This window comes from Oncorhynchus mykiss, chromosome 23 (assembly GCF_057628025.1).
Source record: "Oncorhynchus mykiss isolate SJ-2025 chromosome 23, ASM5762802v1, whole genome shotgun sequence".
NCBI classification, from domain to species: domain Eukaryota; kingdom Metazoa; phylum Chordata; class Actinopteri; order Salmoniformes; family Salmonidae; genus Oncorhynchus; species Oncorhynchus mykiss.
In genome coordinates this window covers 33,392,104-33,410,142 of record NC_143044.1, presented here as the reverse complement: position 1 = coordinate 33,410,142, position 18,039 = coordinate 33,392,104, and the positions used below count along the sequence as shown (strand labels likewise).

Here is an 18,039-nt window from a genome sequence, read left to right as displayed (position 1 = left end):
CTAACACCTGGATATGTTTATTTTTGAACCATTCTATTGTAGATTTTGCTTTATGTTTTGGATCATTGTCTTGTTGGAAGACAAATCTCCGTCCCAGTCTCAGGTCTTTTGCAGACTCCATCATTCTTCCAGAATGGTCCTGTATTTGGCTCCATCCATCTTCCCATCAATTTTAACCATCTTCCCTGTCCCTGCTGAAGAAAAGCAGGCCCAAACCATGATGCTGCCACCACCATGTTTGACAGTGGGGATGGTGTGTTCAGCTGTGTTGCTTTTACGCCAAACATAACGTTTTGCATTGTTGCCAAAAAGTTCATTTTTGATTTCATCTGACCAGAGCACCTTCTTCCACATGTTTGGTGTGTCTCCCAGGTGGCTTGTGGCAAACTTTAAACAACACTTTTTATGGATATCTTTAAGAAATGGCTTTCTTCTTGCCACTCTTCCATAAAGGCCAGATTTGTGCAATATACGACTGATTGTTGTCCTATGGACAGAGTCTCCCACCTCAGCTGTAGATCTCTGCAGTTCATCCAGCGTGATCATGGGCCTCTTGGCTGCATCTCTGATCAGTCTTCTCCTTGTATGAGCTGAAAGTTTAGAGGGACGGCCAGGTCTTGGTAGATTTGCAGTGGTCTGATACTCCTTCCATTTCAATATTATCGCTTGCACAGTGCTCCTTGGGATGTTTAAAGCTTGGGAAATCTTTTTGTATCCAAATCCGGCTTTAAACTTCTTCACAACAGTATCTCTGACCTGCCTGGTGTGTTCCTTGTTCGTCATGATGCTCTCTGCGCTTTTAACGGACCTCTGAAACTATCACAGTGCAGGTGCATTTATACGGAGACTTGATTACACACAGGTGGATTGTATTTATCATCATTAGTCATTTAGGTCAACATTGGATCATTCAGAGATCCTCACTGAACTTCTGGAGAGAGTTTGCTGCACTGAAAGTAAAGGGGTTGAATAATTTTGCACGCCCAATTTTTCAGTTTTTGATTTGTTAAAAAAGTTTGAAATATCCAATAAATGTCGTTCCACTTCATGATTGTGTCCCACTTGTTGTTGATTCTTCACAAAAAAATACAGTTTTATATATTTATGTTTGAAGCCTGAAATGTGGCAAAAGGTCGCAAAGTTCAAGGGGGCCGAATACTTTCGCAAGGCACTGTACATACCCCAACCAGAAGTCATCGATTACAGGCAACATTCGCACTGAGCTAAAGGCTAGAGCTGCTGCTTTCAAGGAGCGGAAAGCTTATAAGAAAACCAGCTATGCCCTCCGATGAACCATCAAACAGGCAAAGCGTCAATACAGGACTATGATTGAACCGTACTACACCGGCTCTGGCGCTCGTCGGATGTGGCAGGGCTTGCAAACCATTACAGACTACAACTGGCAAGTGTCTTCACTGGCATTTTCAACCTCTCCCTGTCCGAGTCTGTAATACCAACATGTTTCAAGCAGACCACCATAGTGCCTGTGCCTAAGAACACTAAGGTAACCTGCCTAAATGACTACCGACCTGTAACACTCGCATCTGTAGCAATGAAGTGCTTTGAAAGGCTGGTCATGGCTCACATCAACACCATTATCTCAGAAACCCTAGACCCACGCCAATTTGCAACCCGCCCCAGCAGACGATGCAACCTCCATTGCACTCCACACTGCCCTTTCCACCTGGACAAAAGTAACACCTATTTGAGAATGCTATTTATTGACTACAGCTCACCGTTCAACACCATAGTGACCAAAAAGCTCATCAATAAGCTAAGGACCCTAGTACTAAACACCTCCCTCTGCAACTGGATCCTGGACTTCCTGACGGTCCGTTCCCAGGTGGTAAGGGTAGGTAACAACACATCCGCCATGCTGATCCTCAACACAGGGGCCCCTCAGGGGTGCGTGCTCAGTACCCTCCTGTGCTCCCTGTTCACTCAGGCCTGCATGGCCAGGCACAATTCCAACACCATCATTTAGATTGCCGATGACAGTGGTAGGCCTGATTACCGACAAAGACGAGACAGCCTATAGGGAGGAGGTCAGAGACCTGGCCATGTGGTGCAAGGACAACAACCTCTCCCTCAACATGATCAAGACAAAGGAGATGATTGTGGACGACTGGAAAAATAATACAGAACATGCCCCCATTCTCATCGAAGGGGCTGCAGTGGAGCAGGTTGAGATCTTTAAGTTTCTTGGTGTCCACATCACCAACAAACTAAGACGGTCCAAGCACACCAAGACAATTGTGAAGAGGGCACGACAAAACCTATTCCCCATCAGGAGACTGAAAATATTTTGCATAGGTCTTCAGATCCTCAAAAGATTCTAAAGCTGCACCATCGAGAGCATCCTGAACTAGAGGTTGACCGATTAATCGGCATGCCCGATTAGTTAGGGCCGATTTCAAGTCTTCATAACAATCAGTAATCTGCATTTTTGGACACAGATATTGCATTCCACAAGGAAACTGCGTGGCAGGCTGACTACCTGTTACGCGAGTGCAGCAAGGAGCCAAGGTAAGTTGCTAGCTAGCATTAAATTTATCTTACAAAAAACAATCAATCTTCTCATAATCCCTAGTTAACTACACATGGTTGATGATATTACTAGGTTTTTATTTATTTCACCTTTATTTAACCAGGTAGGCAAGTTGAGAACAAGTTCGCATTTACAACTGGCCAAGATAAAGCAAAGCAGTTCGACATGTATAACAACACAGAGTTACACATGGAGTAAAACAAACATACAGTCAATAATACAGTAGAAAAATAAGTCTATATACAATGTGAGCAAATTAGGTGAGATAAGGGAGGTAAAGGCAATAAATAGGCCATGGTGGCGAAGTAAATACAATATAGCAATTAAAACACTGGAATGGTAGATTTGACAGTAGATGAGTGTGCAAAGTAGAAGTAATGGGGTGCAAAGGAGCAAAATTAAAAAATTTAAAAAATACAGTAGGGGAAGAGGTAGTTGTTTGGGCTATTTATAGATGGGTTATGTCCAGGTGTGAGCTGCTCTGACAGCTGGTGCTTAAAGCTAGTGAGGGAGATAACCGTTTCAAGTTTCAGAGATTTTTGTAGTTCGTTCCAGTCATTGGCAGCAGAGAACTGGAAGGAGAGGCGGTCAAAGGAGGAATTGGCTTTGGGGGTGACAAATGAGATATACCTGCTGGAACGCGTTCTACGGGTGGGTACTGCTATGGTGACCAGCGAGCAGAGATAAGGCGGGACTTTACCTACCAGGGTCTTGTAGATGACCTGGAGCCAGTGGGTTTGTCGACGAGTATGAAGCGAGAGCATACAGGTCGCAGTGGTGGAAAGTATATGGTGTTTTGGTGACAAAACGGATGGCACTGTGATAGACCGCATCCAATTTGTTGAGTAGGGTGTTGGAGGCTATTTTGTAAATGACATCGACGAAGTCGAGGATCGGTAAGATGGTCAGTTTTACGAGGGTATGTTTGGCAGCATGGGTGAAGGATGCTTTGTTGCAAAATAGGAAGCCAATTCTAGATTTAACTTTGGATTGGAGATGTTTTATGTGAGTCTGGAAGGAGAGTTTACAGTCTAACCAGACACCTAGGTAATTGTAGTTAGGTTAACTAGCTTGCCCTGTGTTGCATATAATCAATGCGGTGCCTGTTAATTTATCATCGAATCACAGCCTACAAACGGGGATGATTTAAAAGCGCATTTGCGAAAAAAGCACAATCGTTTCACGAATGTACCTAACCATAAACATTAATGCTTTTCTTAAAATCAATACACAGAAGTATATTCTTTTAAACCTGCATATTTAGTTACAAGTAATTCATGTTAGCAGGCAATAATAACTAGGGAAATTGTGTCACTTCTCTTGCGTTCATTGCACGCAGAGTCAGGGTATATGCAACAGTTTGGGCCGCCTTTGCGAACTAATATGCCAGAATTGTACATAATTATGACATAACATTGAAGGTTGTGCAATGTAACAGCAATATTTAGACTTAGGGTTGCCACCCGTTCGATAAAATACTTAACGGTTCCGTATTTCACTGAAATAAACGTTTTGTTTTCAGAATTATAGTTTCCTGATTTTACCATATTAATGACCAATGGCTCGTATTTCTGTGTTTATTATATTATTATTAAGTCTATGATTTGATAGAGCAGTCTGACTGAGCGGTGGTAGGCGGCGGAAGGCTCATAAACATTCATTCAAACTTTACTGAGTTTGCCGGAAGCTCTTAGCAATGCTTGCATCAAAGCGCTGTTTATGACTTCAAGCCTATAAACTCCTGAGATTAGGCTGGGATTAGGCTGGCAATACTAGTGTGCCTATTAGAACATCTAATAGTCAAAGGTATATGAAATCCAAATGGTATAGAGAGAATAGTTGACACGTCATAATTCCTATAATAACTACAAACTAAAACGTCTTAACTGGGAATATTGAAGAACTGGGAATATTGAACCACCAGCTTTCATATGTTCTCATGTTCTGAGCAAGGAACTTAAACATTAGCTTTTTTACATGGCACATATTGCACTTTTACTTTCTTCTCCAACACTGTGTTTTTGCATTATTTAAACCAAATTGAGCATGTTTCATTATTTATTTGAGACTAAATAGATTGTATATATTATATTTAGTTATAAAAGTGTTCATTGTTCATTCAGTATTGTTGTAACTGTCATTATTACACTTATATATATATATATACATACATACATACATACATACATACATACATACATACATACATACACACATATATTACACACACACGTGTAAAAAAAAAATAATAATAATAATAATTGTCCAATTAATTGGTATCTGCTTTTTTTGGTCCTCTAATAATCGGTATCTGCGTTGAAAAATCATAATCGGTCGATCTCTAATCCTGACTGGTTGCATCACTGCCTGGTATGGCAATTGCTCAGCCTCTGACCGCAAGGCACTATAGAGTGTGAACGGCCCAGTACATCACTGGGGCCAAGGATCCTGCCATCCAGGACCTCTATACCAGGCGGTGTTAGAGGAAGGCTCTAAAAATCGCCAGACTCTAGTCACCCTAGTCATAGACTTTTCTCTCTGCTACCGCACGGCAAGCAGTACCGGAGCTCCAAGTCTAGGTCCGAGAGGCTTCAGCTTCTATCCTCAAGCCATAGGACTCCTGAACATTGCCCCCCCCCCCCCCCCCCTTTTACATCGCTGCTACTACTGTTATCATCTATGCATAGTCCCTTTAATATGTACATGTAGGTTGGCAAATTAGTTCGCAATGAGCCAGGCTGCCCAAACTGTTGCATATACCCTGACTCTGCTTGCAATGAACGCAAGAGAAGTGACACAATTACACCTGGTTAATATTGCCTGCTAACCTGGATTTCTTTTAGCTAAATATGCAGGTTTAAAAATATATACTTCTGTGTATTGATTTTAAGAAAGGCATTGGTGTTTATGGTTAGGTACAGTCGTCCAACGATTGTGCTTTTTTCACAAATGCGCTTTTGTTAAATCATTCCACAGCGTTGCATCGATTATATGCAAAGCAGGACACGCTAGATAAACTAGTAATATCATCAACCATGTGCAGTTATAACTATTGATTATGATTGATTGTTTTTTATAAGATAAGTTTAATGCTAGCTAGCAACTTACCTTGGCTTCTACTGCATTCGCGTAACAGGCAGGCTCCTTGTGGAGTGCAATGAGAGGCAGGTGGTTAGAGCGTTGGACTAGTTAACTGTAAGGTTGCAAGACTGGGTCCCCCGAACTGACAAGGTGAAAATCTGTCGTTCTGCCCCTGAACGAGGCATAGACTATTGAAAATAAGAATGTGTTCTTAACTGACTTGCCTTGTTAAATAAAGGTGTAAAAAAAATAAAAATCGGCAAAATCGGCACCTAAAAACACCCATTTCCGATTGTTATGAAAACTTGAAATCGTCCCTAATTAATCGGCCATTCCGATTAATCGGTCGACCTCTAATATATATATTAGGAATGATGCATATCGGAGAATCATTACATCACTAGTCAACAGTACTACTCCTAGTAGGAGTGGGAACTATGGACGGGATTCTTCAATTAAGTGTTTGTTGTCATTCAACGAGAGATGTCCAATTTAAATGCAAATGTTGAGAAATACTGCATCAAACATTCTTGTTAGATGTAAAATTGCACAACTAAGTCCTCCTCTGCAATTTTTTGAAATAAATTAATAACAGATCTTGATTTATCTTAAATTAATTCCAAATATTTGGAGGAAGTGTATACTGGCCATGTTGTTGCTACGGCATCGCAACAGTAATACTGCCGCATTTTTCATTTTTTTTTTCCAGCGAAGGTCTTTTAAAGGGAGTATGCGAAGCACAGACGTTCACTTCACCTGGCGGTGTTCTGCTAGTAGCAAACCGAACCTATTACACGGTCGCTTTTAGGCAATCCCCCAACCAAACACTCACGCACAACCAGATATTGATTGTAGACAGCCTATGTCAATTAACCTCTCTGGGATATGTGGGACAGTAGCATCCCACCTGGCCAACATCCAGTGAAAATGCAGAGCGCCAAATTCAAATAAACTACTATAAAAATTCATCTTTGATGAAATCACACATTCAATATACCAAATTAAAGCTACACTTGTGATTCCAGCCAACGTGTCAGATTTCAAAAATGCTTTACGGCGAAAGCAAACTATGCTATTATCTGAGGATAGCACCCCAGTAAACAAAGAGAGAAAAGCATATTTCAACCCTGCAGGCGCGATACAAAACGCAGAAATAAAAATATAATTCATGCCTTACCTTTGACAAGCTTCTTCTGTTGGCACTCCAATATGTCCCATAATTCATCACAAATGGTCCTTTTGTTCAATTAATTATGTCGATATATATCCAAAATGTACATTTATTTGGCGCGTTTGATCCAACTTGCGCAACGTGACTACAAAATATCTCAAAAGTTACCTGTAAGCATTGTCCAAACATTTCAAACTACTTTTGTTATACAACTTTAGGTATTTTTTTACGTAAATAATTGATAAAATTGAAGACAGGATAAACAGAGTTCAATACAGGATGATAACAAAGTGTAGCGAGCATTTCTGGTCACGCGCCTCTATCTAACAGTACACTTCAAGTTACCCTCGTTCTGGATGGCCGTACTTCGTCATTACACAAAGGAAAAACCTCAACCAATTTCTAAAGACTGTTGACATCCAGTGGAAGCGATGGGAACTGCAAGCCCTTGCCTTAGAATTCTAGATTCCCAATGAAACCCCATTGAAAAGAGTGCCAAATAAGTTTTGTTATACTCACAGACATCATTCAAACAGTTTTAGAAACTTGAGAGTGTTTTCGATCCAAATCGACTAATAATATGCATATCCTGGCTTCTGAGCCAGAGTAGCAGGCCATTTACTTTGGACACGCTTTTCATCCGGAAGTGAAAATACTGCCCCCTGTCCCAAAGAAGTTAAATAACATCTCCCAGGATTTTCTACCTGCAGCAAACCTAGTGAATAATGCTGGAAATACTGGTCCCCCCAGAAAAATGTAATAGCCCTAACTAGAAGGAATATGGTGCCCTTTGTGACACATCCGATAATTGTACTCCTGGCTATCTTATTTGAATCATATACTGTACATTTTTTCTCCTTGATGATCTGTCAAAATTCATGTTCACCCCAGCAGTGAAGGCTAATGAGGGAAGGCCGACTCATAAAAACTTCTGGATTTATAGAAGTAATAAAACAATTAGGCATGTGGTGTGAAAACACTCCAAGACTTTCAAAGATGCAAATGCTGTCTGAGAAGATTAGATCAGGGGTGTAAAACTAATTCCATGGAGTGCCCAGAGTCTGCTGGTTTCTCTTTTAATGTGTGTCCAATGGAAACCAAGACCACCAGGTGAGGGGAACTCCTAATTAATCAGTGACCAGTATTCATTAAATCAGTAATCATTCATTAACCAAGTACAAGGGAGCAGCGCACACCTGCAGACACTCATCCCTCCATAGAATACATTTGACACCTGTGGATTCATTAGGTCAGTAGAAATGCATTCCAGAGGGTTATAGAAGTTGGTTCTGATTATTGTCTCTAGGCATACTCTTGTGCAGTGGTCTTGAGAGAATTCCCTTACAAAAAAAGATGGCGATGGCTGTTTTGAAACTTTAGTAAAAGTGCAGTAACTGCAGTCAACTGATATTTTGGACACAGTAATGGTTGCTATGGCGTAACACTGCAATAACAAAAAACGTATTTTGGAAGCAGTATTTGCAGCATACTGCAATCTGTTTTCGTAAGGGAAAGCTGTTAGAGCTGACATAAAATATTCTACTAGCTACTTACTGACTGTGAAAAGGACATTTTTGCTTGGAGACTCGTATTTTAATAGCATATTGCCCTGTTCCTTTGGCTGTTTGCATCAGTAGACGTTCACACAGCAGATCTAAATTTAGCTTTTTATTTGTTGAAATGTCTAAATTATTTATTACTGCAGGAACAAAGCTCAGTCACTAGGACGAGGCGTCCCAATAATTTTCCATTGCGCACCACTGACAGTGAAAACAAAACCGTAACAAGAAGAAAATGGTTAGAGTAACTTGTGTGATTTTCAAAAATCCGTTTGAACTGAACTTGACCTGGCTACAACGCATGCACAATACTGTACGCACAGTTCGCAGTTAATGGATGCACCTTGTGTGAAAGTGCAAATGCAGTGCAATACATGTATTTGATGCATTACCTTGCACATGCAACATCTCGTCGAAATGTGTATGGATAGTGCATGCTTTAAAGGCGTTGCAATGTTATGTCTGCAGTGTGTTGCTGACTATGACATGTTGCTGACTGTATGACAGTTATATCTACGCTATAACATCTCTGGTACAAGAGGACTGCAAATACCGTAAAAATGAGCAATGATTGTTAGACAGCATCGTCTTACCAGGAACTCTGCAAAAGAAAATATCTAAACAGGAAATGCTGACCCTTTTAACGTATCAAACTTTAAAATGCCTTGACTATATCCAACCTGCAGACAATGCAGAGCTGATTGCATATCACTATTTTTGCACAGATCGCATGTAATATTCTTACCTCCCTTTGGCTGAGACATTTCCCCAGTACTTTGATCGGGGGGAGGGGAAGCACAAAAGACTTTGCCTTCTTTCTCACTCCCTCCCTCCATCGCCTTCGCACGGGAGCTTGCTTCAGCGGCTTGCTTTGCAATAAAGATGCAAAATACAAGCAGCGATCTTTATGCACTTGGAGCCTTTTTGCGTTTGAACCGTGTGTGTCGTGCAAAGAGCAATATTACAATTGCACACCTTGCAAAACGGTCTGGAAATTGGTAATTTTGCAATTGTATCGCAAAGAATTCTCAGCGGCACTTAAATAATGGGCTACGGCTGGCAGCTGAAAGATACTCATTTCGATCAGACAGTGCGAGCCAGCGACGGAAGAGGAAGCGAGACATGCCACTCACTGTTTTTTTGTTTTTTTAGTTCAATGAAAGTCGATGAACTAAGTAGACCAGACCCAGCTGAGACGCACCATGTTATGTAGACCGGCACTGACAGTTTTTTTTATGGTAAAATGCCTGAGTGAACTGTCTTCATTTATCCACCATCTTTGGTGTGAGCCATTGGCCTATGGTTTGTGCTATGGGGGATCATTGGGACGTCCCTACCCTAACCATTTTTTAACCTGAATCCTTACCTTAACCATTCAAATGTCAACTTCAATGGGGGGTAGGGACGTCCCAAGGATTCCAGATATCAAGAACCATTGGCCTGCTTTACAAACGTTCTAACTGCTTGGGCAAAAGGATTGTGGGAACTGTAGTCAATTATGTAGTTATGCATACTGTATTACAGCATTATATTACTTTACTGCAGTATCTGAGTATGGCTATGTGTGATAAATGATCAGCATGTTTTCTCTGGCTGCTATATTAAACTTTATATAGCTATAGTGCTGTGAAAAAGTATTTTCCCCCTTTCTAATTTTCTCTACTTTAGCATATTTTTTATACTGAATTTGACCAGATCCTCAACCAAAACCTAATATTAGATAACGGGAACCTGAGTGAACAAATAATACAACAGTTACGTACTTATTTCATTTATTTCCTAAACAAAGTTATGCAATACCTAATGGCCCTATGTGTAACAGTAATTGCTCCCTTACACTCAACTGGTTGTGCCACCTTTAGCAACAATGACTCCAACCAAACACTTCCTATAGTTGTTGATCAGTCTCTCACGTCGCTGTGGAGGAATTTTGACCCACTCTTCCATGAAGAACTGCTTCATGTTTGAAGGCTATATAGCATCTCTTATTTCCGGTATTTTATTATATATAAATATATATAATGAACAAAAATATAAACGCAACATGCAACAATTTCAAAGATATTACTGAGTTACAGTTCACATGAGGAAATTGAAATAAATTAATTTGGCCACATGACTGGGAATATAGATATGCATCTGTTGGTCACAGATACCGTAGAAAAAATTGTATTTTTGTGCATTCAAATTGCCATCGATAAAATACATGCCTGCCCATACCATAACCCTACCGCCACCATGGAGCACTCTGTTCACAACGTTGACATCAGCAAGTCGCTCGACCACACGACATGATACACATGGTTTGTGGTTGTGAGGCCAATTGGATGTACTGCCAAACTTTCTACAATGATGATGGAGGGGGCTTATGGTAGAGAAATTAACATTAAATTATCTAGTAACAGCTCTGGTGGACATTCCTGCAGTCAGCATGCCAATTTCACACTCCCTCAAAACTTGAGACATCCGTGGCATTGTGTTGTGTGACAGTACTGCACGTTTTAGAGGGGCCTCTTATTTGTCCCCAGCACAAGGTGCACCTGTGTAATGTTCATGCTGTTTAATCAGCTTCTTGATATGGCACACCTGTCAGGTGGATGGATTATCTTGGCAAATAAGAAATGCTCACTAACAGGGATGTAAACAAACCCAGACAATGGCAATTTGAATACACAAAAATACAACCGCAACATGTGTGATAGGTGGGTGTGTGCGTGCGTGGTGATGAGTTTGTGTATCTATTAAGTATGTAACGATTCACCAATATGCATCTGTCACCGATTCAATATTTTAAGATATGAGTGGATTGGTCCAACAACCCCAAACCAATCCAAATATAGCATAAAAAATGTAAGTATTTTTTCAAACGTTAAGAATCGCCGGTTCACAAAATGATTTTGCTCATAGGACATTCAGTAAATAAAGGATAAGCGTTTTCACCTGGATTCACCTGGTCAGTCTGTCATGGAAAGAACAGGTGTTTCTAATGTTTTGTACACTTGGTGTATACTGCATGGTCATCTTTAGGTATACAGGGTAAAGTTGATAATTTCATAACGAGGACAGTAATCACTTTTGCAAGGCACACGGGATTTAACAAGTGTAATCAATAAGGGATCATAGCTTTTACCTGGATTCACCTGGTCAGTCTATGTCATGGAAAAAACAGAAATATATAAATACTTATGGTAATATACTAGTGGTAATGTCATGTACTTCTGGAAAAAGTGGGTGGAGGAGTCCCTTTTGTTCCCAAAACAACAGTGTCGGTCAACGCCACACACACGGGCGCAATAAGACCCAGTCCAAAACAACAGGACGAAACGGTTCGAGAACAAAATACTTCCACAGAAATCACACACATCAAATAACAGAAAACAAGCCCGCACAAAAGCCAGCAGGCCTACCGGGATTAAATAGCCCAAAACCAAAACAAGAAACAGGTGCAACTAATCAGAAAAAAACTAAATGAAACAGGAAAGGGAATTGGTGGCAGTTAGTAGGCCGGCGACGACGACCGCCGAGCGCCGCCGAACAGGAAGAGGCACCATCTTCGGCGGGATTCGTGACAGGTAACATATACATGTTACAGTTTTCTGGTGAAAGAGAGGACCAAAATGCAGCGTGGTTATCTTTATACATCTTTAATGAAAGATGAAAAATATACAAAAACAAGAACCGTGAAAAACCGAAACAGCCCTGGTGCAACAAACACAGAGACAGGAACAATCACCCACGAAATACTCAAAGAATATGGCTGCCTAAATATGGTTCCCAATCAGAGACAACGATAAACACCTGCCTCTGATTGAGAACCACTCTAGGCAACCATAGACTTACCTAGACTACTGTACTAAACACAACCCCATTAATCTACAAAACCCCTAGACATGACAAACACATAATCACCCATGTCACACCCTGGCCTGACCAAAATAATAAAGAAAACATAAAATACTAAGGCCAGGGCGTGACACATGTGAACAGGAGCAATAGTGACCAGTAGCAGGATAAAATGGATAGATACAAATGGTAATGGCAAACAATAATTTAACAGTGGCCAGGGGATAGAAGCTGTTTAGGAATCTGCTGGTCTGATCCTTGATGTACCGGTACCGTCTGCCAGACAGGAGCATGGAGAATAGTCTGGCTGGATGGTCTCGATGGAGCAGTTGTAGAAGTTACTGAGGGCATCTGAGAGGCCATGACAACTCTTTTCAGCCTCCTGAGGGAGAAGATGCACTGCCGTGCATTCTTCACAACTGTGCTGGTGTGAGAGGACCATGATAAGTCCTCAGCGATGTGGACACAGAGGAACTTGAAGATCTTGACCCTCTTTACTGCGGCCTCGTGGATATAGGGTGTGCACCCACCCCTGTTTCCTGAAGTCCACGATCAGCTCCTTGATCTTGCTGATGTTGTGAGAGAGGTTGTTGTCCTGGCACCACACTGCCAGGTCTCTGACTTCCTCCCTGTATGCTGTCTCATCGGCATTGGTGATCAGGTTGACCACGGTTGTGTCGTCAGCAAACTTGATGATGGAGTTGTTGTTGTGGGTGAAAATATAATACAATTGTATTTGTCATGTGCTTCGTGAACAACAATTAAAACACGTAATAATAAAAGTATACTAGATACACAATTAGCAATAATAACCTGGCTATAGACAAGTGGTACCAGTACTGAGCCGATGTGCAGTGGTATGAGGTAATTGAGGTAGATATAACTAGAAATAAAGTGACAGACAGTAAACAGTAGCAGCAGCATGTTATGAGTAAAAAATGTTAGTGCAAAAAGGGGTGTTGTGGAAATTCTAATCAATAATGAGGAGAGACAATGTCACTCACCAATCAGAATATTACTTTATTCAAAACATACAGTGCCTTGCAAAAGTATTCACCCCCTTGGCATGTTTCCTATTTTGTTGCATTACAACCTGTAATTTAAATGGATTTTTATTTGCATTTCATGTAATGGACACATAAAATAGTCCAAATTGGTGAAGTGAAATGAAAAAAATGTATTGTTTCAAAAAATTATTTCTTTAAAAAAAAAACGGAAAAGTGGTGCGTGCTATGAAGCCCCTAAATAAGATCTGGTGCAGCCAATTACCTTCAGAAGTCTCATAATTAGTTAAATAAAGTCCACCTGTATGCAATTTAAGTGTCACATGATCTGTCACATGATCTCAGTATATGTTCTGAAAGGCCCCAGAGTCTGTAACACCACTAAGCAAGGGGCACCACCAAGCAAGCGGCACCACCAAGCAAGCGGCACTATGAAGACCAAGGATCTCTCCAAACAGGTCAGGGACAAAGTTATGGAGAAGTACAGATCAGGGTTGAGTTATAAAAAATATCTGAAACTTTGAACATCTCACGGAGCACCATTAAATCCATTATTAAAAAATGTAAAGAATATGGCACCACAACAAACCTGCCAAGAGAGGGCCGCCCACCAAAACTCATGGACCTGGCAAGGAGGGCATTAATCAGAGAGGCAACAAAGATACCAAATATAACCCTGAAGGAAATGCAAAGATCCACAGTGGGGATTGGAGTACAGTTCCTTGCGAAAGTATTCGGCCCCCTTGAACTTTGAGACCTTTTGCCACATTTCAGGCTTCAAACATAAAGAAATAAAACTGTATTTTTTTTGTGAAGAATCAACAACAAGTGGGACACAATCATGAAGTGGAACGACATTTATTGGATATATCAAACTTTAACAAATCAAAAACTGAAAAATTGGGCGTGCAAAATTATTCAGCCCCTTATTTTTAGTGCAGCAAACTCTCTCCAGAAGTTCAGTGAGGATCTCTGAATGATCCAATGTTGACCTAAATGACTAATGATGATAAATACAATCCACCTGTGTGTAATCAAGTCTCCGTATAAATGCACCTGCACTGTGATAGTCTCAGAGGTCCGTTAAAAGCGCAGAGAGCATCATGAAGAACAAGGAACACACCAGGCAGGTCCGAGATACTGTTGTGAAGAAGTTTAAAGCCGGATTTGGATACAAAAAGATTTCCCAAGCTTTAAACATCCCAAGGAGCACTGTGCAAGCGATAATATTGAAATGGAAGGAGTATCAGACCACTGCAAATCTACCAAGACCTGACCGTCCCTCTAAACTTTCAGCTCATACAAGGAGAAGACTGATCAGAGATGCAGCCAAGAGGCCCATGATCACTCTGGATGAACTGCAGAGATCTACAGCTGAGGTGGGAGACTCTGTCCATAGGACAACAATCAGTCGTATATTGCACAAATCTGGCCTTATGGAGCAGTGGCAAGAAGAAAGCCATTTCTTAAAGATATCCATAAAAAGTGTTGTTTAAAGTTTGCCACAAGCCACCTGGGAGACACACCAAACATGTGGAAGAATGTGCTCTTGTCAGATGAAACCAAAATTGAACTTTTTGGCAACAATGCAAAACGTTATGTTTGGCGTAAAAGCAACACAGCTGAACACACCATCCCCACTGTCAAACATGGTGGTGGCAGCATCATGGTTTGGGCCTGCTTTTCTTCAGCAGGGACAGGGAAGATGGTTAAAATTGATGGGAAGATGGATGGAGCCAAATACAGGACCATTCTGGAAGAAAACCTGATGGAGTCTGCAAAAGACCTGAGACTGGGATGGAGATTTGTCTTCCAACAAGACAATGATCCAAAACATAAAGCAAAATCTACAATGGAATGGTTCAAAAATAAACATATCCAGGTGTTAGAATGGCCAAGTCAAAGTCCAGACCTGAATCCAATCGAGAATCTGTGGAAAGAACTGAAAACTGCTGTTCACAAATGCTCTCCATCCAACCTCACTGAGCTCGAGCTGTTTTGCAAGGAGGAATGGGAAAAAATTTCAGTCTCTCGATGTGCAAAACTGATAGAGACATACCCCAAGCGACTTACAGCTGTAATCGCAGCAAAAGGTGGCACTACAAAGTATTAACTTAAGGGGGCTGAATAATTTTGCACGCCCAATTTTTCAGTTTTTGATTTGTTAAAAAAGTTTGAAATATCCAATAAATGTCGTTCCACTTCATGATTGTGTCCCACTTGTTGTTGATTCTTCACAAAAAAATACAGTTTTATATCTATATGTTTGAAGCCTGAAATGTTCAAGGGGGCCGAATACTTTCGCTAGGCACTGTATCTGTCCATAGGACCACTTTAAGTCATACACTCCACAGAGCTGGGCTTTACGGAAGAGTGGCCAGAAAAAAAGCAATTTCTTAAAGAAAAAAATAAGCAAACATGTTTGGTGTTCGCCAAAAGGCATGTGGGAGTCTCACCAAAAATATGGAAGAAGGTACTCTGGTCAGATAAGACTAAAATTGAGCTTTTTGGCCATCAAGGAAAACGCTATGTCTGGCGCAAACCCAACACCTCTCATCACCCTGAGAACACCATCCCCACAGTGAAGCATGGTGGTGGCAGCATCATGCTGTGGGGATGTTTTTCATCGGCAGGGACTGAGAAACTGGTCAGAATTAAGGGAATGATGGATGGTGCTAAATACAGGAAAATTCTTGAGGGAAACCTGTTTCAGTCTTCCAGAGATTTGAGATTGGGATGGAGGTACACCTTCCAGCAGGTCAATGACCCTAAGCATACTGCTAAAGCAACACTTGAGTGGTTTAAGGGGAAATATGTACATTTCTTGGAATGGCCTAGTCAAAGCCCAGGCCTATATCTAATTGACAATCTGTGGTTTGACTTAAAGATTGTTGTACACCAGCAGAACCCATCCAACTGGAAGGAGCTGGAGCGGTTTTGCCTTGAAGAATGGGCAAATATCCCAATGACTAGATGTGCCAAGCTTATAGAGACATACCCCAAGAGACTTGCAGCTGTAATTGCTGCATAAGGTGGCTTTACAAAGTATTGAATTTGGGGGGTGTGAATAGTTATGTACACTCAAGTCTTCTGTTTTTTTGTCTTATTTATTGTTTGTTTCACAATAAATAAATAAAAATAGCATCTTCAAAGTGGTAGGTATGTTGTGTAAATCAAATGATACAAACCCCCCAAAAATCAATTTTAATTCCAGGTTGTAAGGCAACAAAATAGGAAAAATGCCAAGGGGGTGAATACTTTCGCAAGCCACTGTATTAATAACATCTATTAATTATTGCAATAATGAAGCTGGTAGATGCATCACCCCTAGATGATTTGTTTAGAGCCCAAGGAGCGGATTTGAGACACAGCAAATTATAGCTAAGTACATCCTCCTGCATGTTCATGACAAACAACATATACCTGTATATGGAATGGGTCACAAGGTTAGGATTTGTATGAAAGATGACAATAATTCACATTAGACAGTATCTGCTGTAAAAGCCTGTTCTCATTGTGTAGAAACCAGGGTCTGGCCCCCAAAACAAAGTTCCTCTCATCATTATCCATACCCGAGCCATCTTCACCTTGGTACCTCCTGGCACACAAACACCAACTCCTTCTATGGAATGCGGGCTCTGAGAGAGGACAAGACCATCATAAATCAGTTGCTAGAGTTAAATCTCAGAAGCTCCTCTCAGTTCACACAGACACAATAGAGTTCTAAGAACCCTAACAGTATAATTAACATGATCTTTTCATTTCTCCACGATATGGGTCAATGCATATAGTCCGGGTAGCTATTTGGATAAACTATTTAACAAACAATTTAAGAAATCGTATGGCTTGAAACAGGGAAAAGGGAGTACAGAAGGTGGCTAAGCACACACCCCTGGTGCCACCGTGTTGAGGGTCAGTGTGGGGGAGGTGTTGTTGCCGACTCTTACCACCACACACCAGAAAACACACGCACTCTGCACACACGTACACATGGGTTTTGTGTTGTAGATATGTGGTAGTAGAGTAGTGGCCTGAGGGCACACGTTTAATGTGGTGTGAAATCTGTTGTGAAATGTATTTATGTGTTTTAATGTTTTTATGTGTTGTAATGCTCTTATCCAGAGCGACTTACAGTAGTCAGTGCATACATTTTCATACTATTTTCTTCTTGATACTGATTCCCGGTGGGAAAATATACAATTTAAAATTGTATATAACTACCTTAATTTTGCTGGACCCCAGGAAGAGTAGCTACTGCTTTGGCAGCAGATAATGGGGATTAATAATAAATACAAATACCTGGTGTCAACACGTCAGGAAGTCCAGGATCAAGTTGCAGAGGTGGGTGTTCAGTCCCAGCCTGGTGATGACTTTAGAGCGCACTATGGTGTTGAACGCTGAGCAGTAGTCAATGAACAGCATCCTCACATAGGCACTGCTCTTTTCAAGGTGGGAGAGGGCAGAGTGGAGTGCAATTGAGATTGTGGCATATATGGTTCTGTTGGGGAAGTATGCAAGTTGGAGTGGGTCCAGGGTGTCTGTCTTGATGTGTGCAATGACCAGCCTTTCAATGCCCTTCATTATTACAGATGTGAGTGCTTGAGGGTGGTAGTTAATGTGGCAGGATGGCTTGGAGTTTTTTGGGGGATAGGAATGATGGTAGTTAGATTGAAATGTGGGGATTACAGACTGGGACATTGAGAGGTTGAACATATCTGAATACGCCTACCAGCTGGTCTGCACATGCCCTGAGGACACGCCCTGGAATATCGTCTTGCCCTGTGGCCTTACAAGTGTTGACCTGTTTAAAAACCTTACTCATGTTAGCCTCGG

General features: G+C 41.1%; 1 protein-coding gene across 2 annotated transcripts in view; it reads right to left on the bottom strand.

Annotated features, from left to right (window-relative positions):
- The window catches only part of map2k6 (mitogen-activated protein kinase kinase 6), a 47,108-nt gene extending 37,441 nt beyond the window's left edge, over positions 1-9,667 (bottom strand). The window contains exon 1 of one of the 2 annotated variants that reach the window (XR_016491087.1): positions 9,105-9,643. Coding sequence is in view for 1 of the 2 variants with exons in the window: in XM_021581080.3 (XP_021436755.1) it covers positions 9,105-9,195 (91 nt within the window). In the remaining variant the exon portion in view is untranslated. Of the gene's footprint in view, positions 1-9,104 lie in introns of both variants that reach the window. The other variant, XM_021581080.3, reaches the window with a different exon arrangement.
- Between the last annotated feature and the right edge of the window lie 8,372 nt (positions 9,668-18,039).